Source organism: Apus apus, chromosome 14 (genome assembly GCF_020740795.1).
Source record: "Apus apus isolate bApuApu2 chromosome 14, bApuApu2.pri.cur, whole genome shotgun sequence".
Lineage (NCBI taxonomy): Eukaryota > Metazoa > Chordata > Aves > Apodiformes > Apodidae > Apus > Apus apus.
Genome location: NC_067295.1, coordinates 15,730,729 through 15,747,171, shown reverse-complemented (window position 1 = coordinate 15,747,171; position 16,443 = coordinate 15,730,729). Strand labels below are relative to the sequence as shown.

The window sequence follows — 16,443 nt, the reverse complement described above, 5'->3', positions numbered from 1 at the left end:
CACATGGACTAAGCACATGAAGATCCATGGCACAGAGATCATTATATTCAGACTTCTGTTGCCAAACGCTTCTCAGCAGCAAGATGATGGGATATTTATAGCATATCTTGACAGCATGGTTTGAAGCCATCAAGTCACACTGAAGCATGTCTCGAGTCATGACTAGATTCTCAAAAGTGCCTGAGATGTTACCCCAGTAGCTTCTGAGAGTCACACCAATCCTCTCTTCAAAACATAGCAAGAAAAGACAAGGGAAGCTGCATTCTCTAAGTTACCTAGCACAGACCATGGCTGCAGAGAAACGATCCACACCCAATTATTATTTGTCTGCACTCAAGCTCTATATACAAACAATCCTGTCAGAGAGAGAAGATTCTGTTTTGCTGGTGAGCATCCACTCCTTAACTACTGCTCAGGGACATTTCATGTCATATATGATGTGTATTGAACAGGAAAGAATAACATTTTAAAGCATTTTCCCCCTTGCACATTGATTTTTTTTCTCAATCTCTGGGGTACTGTCAACTAGAAATACCATTTTAGACAGTATCTTAAAACCACATCATTATCTACATCCCAGCAGCTTCAAAGGAGCTTCTGAGCACTGGGCATGCAGGCTACGTGCTGCAAAGTTCTACAGCTGTCATCTGCAGCTCTCCAAGGACACAGTGGGTAGCAGGCCACTGCAGGGACTGCTCCTTGGGCACTCCTGCAGATGCTGCACGTTGAGCTTTACTTCAACTTCTGAGTACTCTGCAGAGCCCTCTGATCAGCTGCACCATCACTGCTGCTTCAGAGGGATTTGAGCTGCCAGACACTGCTCTGCTCTCCCTGCAGCAAGTACTCCTCTTGTCCCAGAGGTCATGCCTGAGAGCTGAGGCTATGAATAGGCATAAAATATTTTAGTTAAGCTTCTCCTTTTATTTATTTAAAATCAGTCTGTGATGATACTTAAAATAATGACAACTTGGAAGCTCCAGATGGGGATATTCCGGTCTGTAATAACAATATACAGGAACCCCCAAAATGCATTCTGAGGTGCATGTGCTGCAGGCCCTGTAAGATACTGCAGGGTGGTTGACCTAGACAGCCAACCCCTCACATCTCATGTAGCAAGACAGCAGCAGCCTTTGCCAGGCCTGGATGGGCTGTGAACACACATACTGAACTTGTCACTCCAAACAAACCCACAGAACTAACATCATCCTTGCTAGACAGCAGTTTGCTTGTACATTATACTGCTTTCACACACCATTTTATCAGTTACCAACACGCACTGTGAGCTGTTTGGGCCACACTGTGGTGCCTACCCAGCAAAAGAGGGCTCAGAGGTTCTGCTGCAAAAGCATCACCACATCAGTCAGTGAAACACTGAATCCTTTAAGACATTGCAGCATTAGTGAGGAGAGCATGCACAATAGATCAGGACTCAAGCAGTCTCTTTATAGATTTAATGTGCTGACTGCAACAGGAAGAAGTCATTAAAAAAAACTACTTCAAGATCCAACATCTTTAACACAATGCATGTTGACACTGGACAGGCAGAAATAAAAATAATTTTGAGAAGTTGTATGGAAAGCAATCCTAGCTGTCAGGACCTGAACCTCAGTGTTCAGTTTCTCCTTCTGCAGCTAAACCTGACAGCTAAAACAGCAAGGAGCTGCTTTCAGTAAGACTGCATACACAAGCCTCCCGACACTCTTGGCACAAAAAAACTCATGACAATTGTGAAATAAATGATGCATTTTGATTTTAGTCATAAAGGATGTTTGACTTTCAAATGTAACTGTGAGCCAGCCCCTCGACTGCTGGAAATGAAAAAAACTTGAGTGACTGCACAGCAGCTTTGCCAGTGTGGACAAGGCTGATCTGCTAGTGGATTATTCAGGGGCAAGAGGGGGGGACTCCTGCCAGACACAGTGACTATCAGCAAGAATGCTTCAGTAGCACCAGGCATGCCAGAAGGACACCTCATGCAGGGACCACAGATGATTCCTTTTGATGGGCTACAACTCAGTTCTACAGGATGAGAGTAACAACAATGGAGAATGATCAAATCAAGGAATGGTTTGGGCTGGAAGGCACCTTAAAGATCATCTAGATCCAACCCCCTGCATGGGCAGGGACACCTCCCACTAGATCAGGTTGCTCAGAACCTCTTGAGAACAGAAGGAATACTTTCTGCTGCTTACTTCACGTGAAGTAAATTCTGACTCTAAATAGACCTGCAACACTTGTAGCCCAAACTAAATGTGCCACCCAGTTTGTTAGCATCCCCAACACTCAAACCATACTGAGGAGAACCAGCCATGCTGGTTCCATCAATTTCCTACTTTATCTTACCTGAAAAATAAAGAACTCCAGATCAACTACATGCAAAGAACACCAAATTGTTGCTAAAACTAGAAAAGCGACTCACAGAGGTGCTTGGAAGTACAGGTGGCAAGCCAGGACCTCAGAAGATGGAGCTGTCACTTGCAGATACGGGCAGGGGCACCATGAGCTCTAACAGATCTGCGAGAGCCTGAGCGATGCTCCAGACAAGCAGTGCCTGTGTGCCACACCCCCCCCCCCCCCCAGAACCAGCACCCCATCCCAAAACAACGCTGCACGTGGCACAGGCAGCCTGGGCTGCAGGGCGTCACTCAGGCCGTGCAGTGAGGAGCAGACAGCACTGCTGTACAGCTCTGCATCTCCAAGAGGTCGGGCCCCCAGCTGCTCGTGTGTGTCACCACACGCCACGGTCAGCACCAAGACAGGAGGTCAAGCAGAAAGCAGCACTTGTTCACACCGTGCACACGTGGGGCTGAAGAGCAGCTCTCTCCAGCACGGAGTGGAAATGGTGCCTGCAATGAGCTGATGCTGGTGCCAGCAGCCGAGGGCCTAATCTCTGCTGTCTTTTCATGACATACTTCTAGATAACTGCAGCAAACCACTCCAATGCTGCAAACATAAGGCTGATATCCTGTATGCAGGAAGCTTAAATGTCAAGCTATATTATATATAAATATCTGCACATATACATACAGTTTTTTAGCTTCTACCTAAGGCCAGCCTTGAACCTACAAGTGTTGTGTTTTGCAGAGCTTTCGTTTCACAGAAAAGATAAAATAAGAGGTAGTAAAGTGACAAAAGGCTTGATTTGGTGTAAAACCTGCATTCCCCTTCTCCAAATCTGCATTCCTTAACACTCCCTTGGCCCCAGGCTGTGCAGAAAGACCCCTCACTTGCAACAGAAACCATTATTATTAGCAATGCAAAAGGAAGGTGAAGCACACTTTAAATGTGGCAAGAGGGCCAAGCAACTGACAGAAGTGCCACCATGAAGTTTCTCATTTACGCCCCTCCTGCAGCAATTCAAACTATACATCAAGTATGGAAGACCAGGGAAGAGTCCCTGGGGAGCTATTTCAGTTCTACAGCATTAGGAACCATCCTAAGAAAAATGAGTACATGCCATGAAGTATGTGAAAATGGCATGTCAACTGCAAGTGTGAGGGGCTGAGAGCACAGAAATTAATGGGAACCAAACTCCTCATCACTTCAAAAGCTGAAACCATCTTTTCTAACCTAATCATTCATAATTTATTGGCAACAATATTAAAAATGCAATCTCAGCTCTGTTCCCTGTACAGCTATGCATTTTAGACTTGCTCACCCAAATCAAATTCCCATCATCATACATCAGAGAGGGCTCACAACAATTTACATAACCCAGAATAAGTTATTGCTCATGAGCTATGTGGCAGAAATCTCTCACCTTCTGGATTTTCCCTCTTTGTAAGACTTGAGCAAAACCCCCCAACTTTAGCTTTAAAACTACAACACAAAGAAAACAAAGTCTGTTTATACTTGGGGATTTTCTTGGCTGTAAAATGAAATCAGGAGACATGCAACCTCAACCCTGCTGATCTAATTCAAGAGAAGACAAGATCAGGCAGAGAGGCAGGGACAAACTATTTGAGGGCACATTTAAAAGGAGATGCTTTAATGATCCTTTTGAGTGCAGGTGAGAATGACTATTGTGAATTTGGACAGGTGTAGAAAGATCATATTTTTTAGAAAATCTTTTAGAAGGGAGGACTCTCCTAGCAAGAAAAAGACATCATTCTAAACTCTTGAATGACCAGAAGAAACTGATGCTTGTCAGCTGGACAGGACTGGCAAAGAGTAAGAAGGGGAATGTAGTCCTTCTTCCAAGGACTTGGACGATACATCACATCTACCTCCTGCAAATGCCAGAACAAAGCTGCAGAGGTATTAGTAAGCAGCAGAGTGTAAATCCATAGATAATTATCCAGAGACACACAATAACAAAGGTATTAACAGCAGAAGCACTAGCTCATCTGTCAAACACAGCCCCCGTGCTGTCTAGAGGATGAGCTGCACACACATGCACACTCTACATGCCCAGAGAAGATAAATTGTGCTCCTGATGGCTGGGATCAACAAAAGGCATGGGAAACACTAAGTTTGAAAAAGGCCAGGAAGCAATGAATTGTTTGCCTCATTTGGCTATGAAAACCCTCTTTCTCAGACCCTCCTATCAGAACAAAGCACACACACTGTTTTCTACAGTGGGGTCCAAACATCCGAGACTCTGCGGGAAACATAATTTTCCTAACACTACTTACCTCATGACATAGCCTGAGACACCACAGAAGTACCATCCCCTCATTGTACAGATGAGCAGTCAAGCACAAGTGTAGCAGGGTGCACAAAAACCCACAGAATGAGGAGGTGTCTTGAGGTCACCTACATGACCCCTGCTTTCCTACCAGTATGAGACCTCAACACGCTAGAGGTTCACACAAGCATTTGAGGGGAAAAGATGAAAGCAGCTGAATATCAGGTTCCCAGTGCTGAGGAAGCTGCTGTCAGATTTCTGCTGAAGCAGATTAACAGCAATGCCACGTGCTGAGGAGCAAAAGAGCTTCACTGTATGCCCACTCTCCCTGCAAAACTTCCAGCAGCTGACAGCTAGCACCTGACAGCTCTGAAATCTGCACTGCCTCCACACAAATGAAGACCCCATCTGAACAGATCAAAGGGATAACAAAGCCTGCATCCAGCTCAGCCTGCAGGGACTGCCACTGGATTGGAACACTACTTTATAACACCAGCCATTATCATAAGGCAGATCCTGCTGTGAACACATGGTTTTCACAGGGCATTCGAGTGGGACTAAGCAGTCTATATTCAACTCCCTGCTCCACTACACAGTCCTTTGTGTGACCCTGGACAAGTAACTTCACCTTCTTAAGAAAGAGGACCAATAACTCTGCTAAGGGAATGAGAATATGGATTTGCTGAACACCTGAAGAATTACATTTACAATCCCAGCTTTGAAATCCCAGGGAATTTCAAGTTCTGCCATGCTGAACAACTGAAAGCAAATAAAACTAAACCACTTGTAAAATAAACCCATCCAACCCTGGCCTTTAGGCATGTTGCTAACAAGCTTACAAAGGATTTGTCTAGATGCAGTGCTCCTATATTAGCAATCTATTGACAGGCATCTGGTGTTAGGTTTATCCTGCTAATACAGACAGCAGGAAGATGGAGAGGTATGCACAGAGCAAAGTCTAACAGCATCTTCATACAATCAACAAGCACTGGTGGCTTATTCTTATACAGGATACACTGAGAGGGTGAAGAACATGATGAGGAAAGTTTCACTGCCACAAATATAAGCCCCAGAGTGGTCAGGGCACTTCTACAGCACATTATTGGTTTAGCTGTTAGCAGACATGGCTACTCTGGATAAGACTGGAAAGGGAAAAAAGGGGGAAAACTGAAGTGGGGGGGAGACAACTGTGAAAAAAATGAAAGTGTTTATTCTGATAATTAGATAGTAACAAAGTAAATGGTTCCTGGTCTCAGCCAAGGAACTCCTCCTGCCTTTAGGGTCTATTATTCACACTTAAGACCAAAGAATCTCTCCCCCAGTTTTAACTACTGAAATAGAAGACTGAATAAAGAATCCAGAAAGCTGGAGACCATTTTGGATAAAACAAATCTTATGGCATTTATTTCCCATGAATCTAGAAGAGACAGTGTTGTCAAGAGGAATGCAATGTATTAGGTGAGGCTCTCCCTCCCATTCATAGGAATAATTTCAGCTACTTGAAATGGCTCCAGCTTTCCTTCTTCATTCTTGATCCCCGATAGACCAAAAAAAAAAAAACAACCACAAAAAAAACCCCACTGGCACTCTTGTTCAGCAGGGAAGAGAGAATGAAGAAAGCAGCAGACTAGAAGTGGCAAATACTTAGGGCTCAGGGATTCCTGGAATAGACTGAAAAGCCCAACAGATTACAAACCAAAACCTTACAAGAATCCACAAGAACCTTGGATAAATGCCCCAATGCCCAGTGCTGCACCTGAAATGCAAGGAGCAAACCTTTCAGAAGGATGTTTGACTCCCACCATGAAGAGCAGCAACAAAGTTCAGAATATCACAGATGTCTCTACCCAAGGAAGATGCCATGGTCACATTTATTTTCTGCATCACCAGCAAATCAACTTCAATTACAGCCCTCAAGCCCTTTGTGGAAATCACAACATTTGGAGAGAGATCTCCCAACATTTCAATCACGGGGTAAACAGGGAAGAACAGAAGACTTTTTCCAAAGCTTCCTAGCTTTCAACCAAATCAAAAAGCTCAGTATGATGTAGAATCAAGTTCCAAATATATACATCCTGCAATACTGATCAGGATCAGATCTGGATTGATTCTACACTGAATGGCATTTGGTGATAAAGCAAAGACTGCCTGGTCACAAACTGACCCTGCTTACCTGAATGGCACAATTTTTTCCTTCCTTGTGAAAAAGTAACTGCAGAAGTTTGGGTTTTGTTGTCTTTTTTCCTCCCTCTAATGACTAAACTGCCTCCCAAAATACCGAGATGTTGATTCTTATTACTCATGAAAAATTGAAGAAAGTACAAAAAGATAATGGGAGCTAAACCTGTGTTCCCACAACATGCCCATAAGGTTGCCACAAAGACATGCTAGGAAAACTGCAGCCCCCCACCTCCTGGTGGCTTAGGAGCTGGAGACGTAAAAATGCTGAATATTACTCACTGCCATGACGAGCTCAAAGGGGTATTTGTAGACGCGAACTGGAGACTGGTATTTCTGCACCATTTTTACTACACACCTATAGGAGAAAGAGATTGGAACATTTTAGATCCCTTAGGCCAAACATCACAATCCATTATAGCAGTTTTCACAAACAGACCTCACTAGAAACCTTAATTTCTCACATCATCACAATCTGTTTAGCATGGAGAAGAGAAGACTGAGGGAGGATCTCATAAATGCTTATTAGTATCTAGAGGAGGTGTCAGAAGGATGAGTCCACTGTCTGCAATGTCCAGTAACAGGACAAAGGGGCATGGGCACAAGCTGTAGCTCAGGAAGTTCAAGCTGAACATGAGGAACAACTTCTTTCCTGTGAGGGTGACAGAGCCCTGGGACAGGCTGCCCAGAGAGGTTGCGGAGTCTCCTTCTCTGGAGACATTCCAAACCCATCTGGATGTGTTCCTGTGGGATCTGCTGTAGGTGACCCTGCGCTAGCAGGGGGTTGGACTGGGTGATCTCCAGAGGTCCCTTCCAAACCTGACCACTCTGTGACAAACAGAGGAGATGCATTAGGTAGAACATCTTGCCCAGTACAGCTCAGCAGGTCCATGGTAGTGATGAACAAAAGGCAGGTCTCTGCTGTCCCAGCCCAGAGCTGTGTCCAGTATGTGGCAGCATCCTTTGCTGCTTACCAACACCACTGCAGTAAATTCAACTTAGGGCACCAAAAAAAACCTCACGATAATTAAAGCACAAAACAGAGATGTAAATCCAGAATCAATTGTACTCTGGAGAAGCAGCCTGTCTTAGGAGCCTTGCAAAGTTTAATGGTAATTCTTCCCCTCATCCCCCTTTTCTGCACTACTTAATGCAAATCTTAATGCAAAGCCCCCGTGTTGAAAAGCTTCCACAGCTTCCCCTATCTTGGTGTTATAAATGCTTTTGTGCACCAAGTAGTTTTAACCCACTAAAAGAAAGAAAAAGGAAGCAGCATGCTTAAAGAACATGCCTGATGCTAAGCTAGCAATCACATCCCACTGCCTGGATGCCCACTGCTTCCAGCTGAACCAACGAAATAATGGCATGCAGTGGAAACAATTCCCTTCTCAGCATCTCATTCCTCTGAGCCACCTCTCACTGTTCTCATCAGGATTCCTCCCTCAGACTCTTGCTGGGGTTTTAACCCTCAACTATGCATCAATAACCAGCCTCTCAAGGAAAGATATAAACCATTAAAAAAGGTTATTATCAGGCTGCTTTCTGCCATTTGTTTAGGTTCTTTTCTATCACTTCCATTAATACCATCTACAAACATCAGGAACACAAAAGACTGGATGGCTGGTTTGACACACTATGCTGATTCCACCCCACTCAAATTCCACTGCTGAGCAGACACAGCCCTCGGCAACATGATGCAGTGTAGCACTGAACTTGACAGTCAGAGCATTAAGACAACTTATCCCTGACATTTTGAGCTCAAAAATGGAGGTGAAACATAAATTAAAAGGCAAACAACAATAGATTCTCCCTGAGAAAGACTGTTGCAAAATGCCATTACACAGTAAAATGTAAGCAAGGGAGAGGGGAAAGAGACTTTAAAAAGTTTGAGTACCTGAGAAGAGGGAATGTTTGTAGAAGGGTCTCACAACCAGTTACTCTGCTGAGAATCACATTACCCAAGGAGCAACGTTCAGGACTTGCTGGGTCTTTAGGAATCTTACTGATACTAAAAGCCAGTCCACACAGAACAAGTCAAGGCAGAGAGAAGGTGCATCAGCAGAGCATCCAACTCCAACTGCAGGGAGCGGAGCAGGGACAAGCAAACACCCAGGAAGGCTGGGCTGTGATCACGTATCAGACACCCGAGCCCAGAGGCACGGGGCACCTTGTCGCGCAAGGCTGTAACATGACTACGCAAGGGTGATAGCTCAGCTGTGCAGGACCTTCTGAGGAGGTGCAAATATAGCAAGAGACACCTCTTCACACGTTTAGCTGGGATCTTGCTCCCCCATTCTGACCTTGCCTGGTAAAGCAGGAATTCCTGCACCTCTGCAGGAAAGGGTCGGGGAAGCCCACAGGAGGAAGTCTGAGGACAGAGCACTCAGTCCAGAATCACCCACAGCCCAGAAGTGAAATCACAAGCAGCAAAACAACAGGATGGCACAAGCTGTAGCTCAACAGCCTCAACCAATGGTGCTTGGACAGATCTGTTGCTCACAGAATTACCTCAGTTGGAAAAGATCTTTGAGATCTTTTGAGTCCCACCATTAACCTAACACTGACAAGTCCTTAACTAAACCATATCCACAAGTACTACATGTAGTTGCAGCTGCAATACCCGATGCCAGTTTTACTGCCCTGAACTTCTCTAGTTGAGGGAAGTTTGAGAAAAAGAGCCAGTGACTATTAAACTGTGGAAGAAAGACAGATGATAACCCACACCTGCCCCAGAAGCCTTTCATACCTTGGGGAAAGTGAAGTGGCAGACCTTCTATGCCACCTCCTCAAAACAGAGCTGTGAGACAACCATTCTGCTTCTCAAAGCAAGGGAGACTCCACCTATAACTCCTGGAAAAAAATAAGCAGAAAAGACAATGAAAGGGAGCTGCTCAGGGCACACAGAGACGGACAATTAGCACTGACAGTGATGCAAGATTTTCAGGTGCTACTGCTGGGCAGCTGGCCCACATGAGCTAGAGACATGCACCCTCACATGGCTGTAGAACCAACACAACAGACGTTTTTAAAGTCATCTCATGTATTGCACTCAAATTACAATCAACCACCTTGTAAAGAAAACCATGAAGAAACAACACAGCTACAGAATATGTCTTCTGCTTAAACATTCATCACACCCACTCCAGCCTCTACAGAGGCCAGGCTACCTGCTCTGCTTCGTATTTGCATCTGGCTAAAAGCACACATTAGGAACCACAGCTCAGCTGAAGAGCAGCGACTCTCACAACTGCAGGTTGATCCCCAACCCACAGCTCGAGGCAGATCTCCAGCCTCCCATGGGGTAACACCAGAAAAGAGAATGATTTCAGCTGGCCAAGTTCATCATAGTTTGTAAAAATTCAGAGAGGCTGGAGCTGTCAATACATTGAAACAACATAGCTAGTTAATAATCACTTTAACCACCCCAATTAGATATTAAAAAGTGCTTCAATTATTGAACACCTGAACACAGAGAACAGCAGCGGCCACCACATTTCACAGAGCATCCCGTGACAGGCTGACACCAGTGCCAGCAGCACGGAGGCTCAGCAGCCTGCAGCTCCCTGCAGTGTCCAGCTGGCCTGCCGACCCCTTCACACAACCCACACAGCCATTCACAGATGAGCCAACCCTAGAAGGCAGAGAGTCAATTATAAGCTTGACATACACCAGCTGGCAGAGTACCAGGGCAAGGAGGGCACGGAAGGAGGCATGAAATGGAAGGATATGAATGTGGCACGTGTATTTCCCTGCTGCAACTTTAGTAGCATTTCAGAAAAAAGGCAAATGGTGCACACGCAACATGCAAAGCTACCACCATATATTCAGCTGAGCTCGAGGGCTGTGAGGTCTCCCATGAGGAACACACATCACTACACACACAGCAGAGGGAAGAGAGGCAGCAATATTAACTATGTGTTTCCACTTTATTTAGAATTATTCCCTCTATGCTGGAGGGATTTTCCATATGCTTAATTTTTATTCTGCTGTTTGTGGTAGAGGCTTACCTGACAGAACACAGCCAGATGGTTGGAAATCAGAAATTGTGTTTATACACTAAACATACATCAAGAGCCAAATCAAAGCCCAGACCTCTGCTTCTCATCCAGGCTAGGATGAACCCACTCAGCTCTTTCCACATTAGAGCTGCCTGCTGGATGGTGAACCTGGACAGCAAGTGACTTGATTAACTTCTCCCACCTGTGGTGGTTTCCTTCTAGCTGAAAGAGAACAACTGAGCAATGTTTTGTTTGTTTTTGACACAGAACTGTTGAAAATAGCAGAATCCCAGACTTCCTCAAATGCTACTACACCATGTGAAAGCCAGCTGCAGCACCCAGCTGGGTTGGTATTTCCAGTTAGAAAAAGAGGGACTCCACAGGGCTCCAGTCTTTCCTCCCCCCTTCTAGAGTAAGGTGGAGAGAAAGGTTTGTGATATTTTCTCTGCCCGAGGCACCTTTCACTTTGGCAGGTGTTGACACAGTAGCTGATGCTTTACACACATGGTAAGGTGGTACCAAGCTGTAGGATGTTTACTGCAGCTCTCTCACTTAAGAACTTGAGGATTTTCATAGCCTGATGTAGCCTCAAAGTGAAACAGTGCCAGCACAAGCCGTTACTATCTTTTAAAAGCAGACAACTTCCCAGACAGAACTTCCATCTTATCCCCTGAGAAACACCTATGGGGCATGGGGGAAGCAGCACAGAGGGCTGTGGACACAGCCTGGTCAGCACTCTGACTGAACACCTTGTAGAGATGCCCAGTCTTGTTGCAGATTACAACCACAGACAAGCAACACAAACATTCAAACAACTTTCACACATTCTTTACAACACAATAAGGAACAGTCTCTCTTGCTGAGAGGGGAAGAAGAAAAAGGAACAGTGTAGAGAAGTCTGCTCTCAAAGCCTTGCAAAGCTAACAGCTTCATCCATGTCTGTATCAAAAAAAGCTTCATGCCTGACACTGCCACACTTTCATCTCATAAGCTAATTTTCTCACCAAAGAAGCATCACTGACTTTTCATGCCACATCCTAAATCCTTGCCAAAGATTTGCCAACCTGCAGCAGTAGATAAGCTGCCTTGAAGGAAAGCTCCTCACTCCTCACCTTGTCATCCCACGCCATTTTCCCCATCAACACTCCAGTCAGTAGTTCAACACTCAAGTTCAGCTGAAGAATGGGGGCCATGCTTCAGCAAGAGTAAAACAAGAGTAGGTGCAGTCAGCAGGTCCCTCGACAGTGCAACAAAGCACCAGCACAAAAAGTATTTCAGCTTGCCCCGAGTGAAGTTCACAGTTAGATTCTTCCTGAATAGAGAGGGATGCTGCACAGGCACACTCAGTAACCCCATCAGACATGCAGCACAGGCCCCTTCTCACTGCCCACAAACCGATTTCACTACTCGGAGGAGCGAAGCCAAGTGACCCAGAGAACAAGCACATGCTTGGTTTAACCCTGCCCTAAAGCAGTGGGGTTTTATATAGAAGCTGACCCAAATACATCAATACATTCAATAGCAACTTACCAGAGTCAGCGCCTTTGAGCTTACAAACACTTCAGGGGCAGTTTTTCGGTTGTTTTCTGGGGTTTTTTTCCCTCCCCGTTTGGTTTCTCTTGAAGGTGAAGCCCAGCGGGAGCGTTGCGGGTCCCGCCGCGGAGCGCAGCCCGCTCTGAGGCCACGCACCGCCGGCTGCGGGCCAGGGGAGACCCAGCGCTTCACCAAACTGCCTCCCAGCCGGGCAGACACCAGCAAACTTTAAAACCCCTTCGTCGTTCTTTTAAGCAAGCCTGAAAGCGCTCCTCAGCCAGCCTCAGCCCGCCGCTCGGGTTTCACCCTCTCCCCTCCCCTAATCCCCGCAGGATTAGGACTAAAATTTCCCTCTCAGCTTCCCCTAGCAGCACGGATAACGGCTCCCGGCACCCCTACAAACACACCTCCTCACGGCTCCCCCCGCAGGAAGGGCGCGGGCACACGGCGGCCGCCCCTCAGCCGCCCCCTCCCTCCCTCCCTCCCGCGGCGGCCCCCGGGGGAACCCCTCGCCGGACGACGTGAGAGAAACCCACCCTCGGCCGCCACCCCTGCCCTCTCCCGCCCCGCGTTCTCCTCACCGCGGGCACGGCGGAGCCCGGCCGGGCCCATCCCGAGCGCGGCGGCCCCAGCCCAGCCCAGCCCGGCCCGGCCCGGGGCTGCGCTGCGCTGCGCCGACCGGCCCCGCGCGCCGCTTCAACCGCCCCGCGCCGGCCCCGCCCCGCGCGGCGCCGCAGAGCGCTGTCCATTGTGCTGCGGGCCCCGCCCCGCGCCGCCCGCGCGCGCTGCAGCGCGGCCGCGGGACGGGGCCGCCGGGACCGGGGGGTCACCTCAGGGTTTACCAGAGGGTTTACCTCAGTTTACCGGAGAGTTCACCTCACGGTTTACCAGAGAGTTTACTTCACGGTTTACCAGCGGTTTTACCTCACGATTTACCAGGAGTTTACCTGAGTTTACCAGAGAGTTTACCTCATGGTTTACCATAGAGTTTACCTGAGTTTACTTGAGTTTACCAGAGAGTTTACCTCACGGTTTACCAAAGGGTTTACCTCACAGTTTACCAGAGAGTTTCCCTCACGGTTTACCAGAGGTTTTACCTCGGTTTACCAGAGAGTTTACCTGAATTTACCAGAGAGTTCACCTCACGGTTTACCAGAGAGTTTACTTCACGGTTTACCAGCGGTTTTACCTCACGATTTACCAGAGAGTTTACCTGAGTTTACCTGAGGGTTCACCTCACGGTTTACTAGAGGGTTTACCTGAGTTTAGTTCATGGTTTACCAGAGAGTTCACCTCACTGTTTACCAGAGGTTTTACCTCGGCTTACCAGAGGGTTTACCTCACGATTTACCAGGAGTTTACCTGAGTTTACCAGAGAGTTTCCCTCACGGTTTACCAGAGGTTTTACCTCGGTTTACCAGAGAGTTCACCTCACAATTTACCTCATGGTTTACCAGAGAGTTTACCTCACGGTTTACCAGAGGGTTTACGTCAGTTTACCAGAGAGTTTACTTCATGGTTTACCAGAGGGTTTACCTCACAGTTTACCAGAGGGTTTACTTCACGGTTTCCCTCACGGTTTCCCACTTGCTGTCCATTAGGTGGCTGGCCAACCTGGGGTAACTGGAGCTATGGAGGGGTTTGACTTACCGTGGTTACCTGCCTTGAAAGAGGGATGTGGGTGTGCATGTGGAGAGGAGCTCACCTGTATGTGTGTGTGGAGAGGAGCTCACCTGTGTGTGCGTGTGGAGAGGAGCTCACCTGGGTGTGTGTGTGTGGAGAGGAGCTCACCTGTGTGTGTGTGTGGAGAGGAGCTCACCTGGGTGTGTGTGTGTGGAGAGGAGCTCACCTGTGTGTGTGTGTGGAGAGGAGCTCACCTGGGTGTGTGTGGAGAGGAGCTCACCTGGGTGGGTGTGGAGAGGGGCTCACCTGGGTGTGCGTGTGAAGAGGGGCTCACCTGGGTGTGTGTGGAGAGGGGCTCACCTGGGTGTGTGTGGAGAGGAGCTCACCTGGGTGTGTGTGTGGAGAGGAGCTCACCTGAGTGGGTGTGTGGAGAGGAGCTCACCTGGGTGTGTGTGTGGAGAGGAGCTCACCTGAGTGGGTGTGTGGAGAGGAGCTCACCTGGGTGTGTGTGTGGAGAGGAGCTCGCCTGGGTGGGTGTGGACAGGAGCTCACCTGGGTGGGTGTGTGGAGAGGAGCTCACCTGGGTGTGTGTGGAGAGGAGCTCACCTGTGTGTGTGTGTGGAGAGGAGCTCACCTGAGTGGGTGTGTGGAGAGGAGCTCACCTGGGGGTGTGTGTGTGTGGAGAGGAGCTCACCTGGGTGTGTGTGGAGAGGAGCTCACCTGTGTGTGTGTGTGGAGAGGAGCTCGCCTGGGTGGGTGTGGACAGGAGCTCACCTGGGTGGGTGTGTGGAGAGGAGCTCACCTGGGTGTGTGTGTGGAGAGGAGCTCACCTGGGTGTGTGTGGAGAGGAGCTCACCTGGGTGGGTGTGTGGAGAGGAGCTCACCTGGGTGGGTGTGTGGAGAGGGGCTCAGCCTGGCCTGCAGGCCCTGCTCCCCAAATGGCACCTGCCCTTGCAGAGAAGCAGCCAGAGCAGGGTCCAGGCTGGGGGAGGCAGGGACACAGCTCCCAAACAAGAACCAAGCCCTCTCCTCACAGGACAATTCTTCATGGGCTGGGCTGCCTACTCACCTCCGCCCTTAAACTCCATCCTTGCATTGTAGGGAGCTTTGGCATTTTACATGACGTTACACAGCTACAAGCTTACACCTTCCTGTAGCTGATTTATCCTGACAAAGGTAAAAAGCTAAATGGCATGGAGGAGAACACACAAACTTGCATTGTCTGCTCTTAACCTTTTTTTCTCCCACAGTCTTTAAAAATCCGTGCATTCTCTCATGACCCCTGGGGAGACTGCACTTGCCCTGCGTTTTGGAGTGCATGGTGAGAGTGGGCCCTGTTCAGCTGGTGAGTTGGTGGGTAGTTGTCACCACCTGGTGAGGGTCCTTGAGGACATGGCTCTACCTGGAGGAGGAGACACCCAAGCTGCAGCCACTTTGGGATGGCAGAGGCAGCTGCTGAGCAGCTGCATGTTCCTGGGGCAGGAGGAGCAAAAAGCTCCAAGAAATGGAGGAGAGGGATGTGGGAGACCAGCCTGGGAATGTTTTGCACCTTCAAAGCCTTTCAAGATCTCCCTAGGGACCAGCTGCCACTTCGCGTGATGTTGCCGAAACACATCACACTCACATCTACTGCTGCTTTTTCTTTTCTTGTCTCCTTATCATTTCTAGCTGTGGAGCATCCTCTTATCTAGACAGGCGTTTCAGGAAGCTGTGGTCCTATTTCTCCTCAGTAATATTTCCTGATACGTTCTGCTTTCTCAGACCAAGGAGACCAGCCTGACACTGCTCTGAAAGCAACGAACCCACAGAGGCCTCAAATGTCAAAGCACTCCCGGCTGAAGCCTGCAGAGCCAGAGCAGGCAGCTTTTCCTAGAGCCCTTTACAGGGCATCAAAAGCCACAATGTTCTCCAAGGTCTGTGACAGCTCCCTTCACTTTGTACTGTCTTTTTCCATTCAGAATACATTTTTTTTTTCCCAGAGAAATGGCCTTTCTCTCCCTGTCCTTGCCCACTGTTAAATTTCCTCAGAGAAAACAGAATAAAAAATAAAATGCCGTTTCCACCCTTTTGTTACAAAATTTGTACCAACTCATTACCACTTCTAGATCTAATAGCAGCATTTTTTTTTCCTTTTGTTTTAGTAATGAAATCTCATCAAGATTTTGGTAACACCCCCTCCTTTCCTCTCCTGACTATAATTGCTGTTTTCCAACATGTATTTTCTCCTGCTCCCAAAAGGTCACCTTGGCATTTTCTGGTGTTGGTAGGGAGCCCTCTCCCCTGACCCGGAGCCAACTCTCCCCTGGTGTTCCCAAGGGCTGGGAAGTCTCTTGCTATCGATCCTTCACCCCTAAGGCCTGGGTGCTTGCCCCAAGGGCTGGCATTCAGCCCTCGTTATGTCCCATGGGAGCTGCTCAAGAAGAAGTTCTCAGCTCAGCCCAGGAACTCCTGCCAGTCCCTGCAGTTAGAAAGGAGAACGTCTGC

General features: G+C 47.8%; 1 protein-coding gene across 3 annotated transcripts in view; it reads right to left on the bottom strand.

The window, feature by feature from the left end:
* Positions 1-12,993, bottom strand: part of SEC14L5 (SEC14 like lipid binding 5) — a 39,325-nt gene extending 26,332 nt beyond the window's left edge. Inside the window, exons 1-3 of one of the 3 annotated variants that reach the window (XM_051631917.1) lie at positions 12,918-12,993; positions 9,552-9,655; positions 7,088-7,163 (exon numbers count right to left, since the gene is read on the bottom strand). In XM_051631917.1, coding sequence (XP_051487877.1) covers positions 7,088-7,150 — 63 coding nt within the window. In that variant the 5' untranslated portion in view covers positions 7,151-7,163; positions 9,552-9,655; positions 12,918-12,993. Of the gene's footprint in view, positions 1-7,087; positions 7,164-8,699; positions 8,863-9,551; positions 9,656-12,333; positions 12,595-12,917 lie in introns of those variants that run through there. The other 2 variants (XM_051631916.1, XM_051631918.1) reach the window with 2 other exon arrangements.
* Between the last annotated feature and the right edge of the window lie 3,450 nt (positions 12,994-16,443).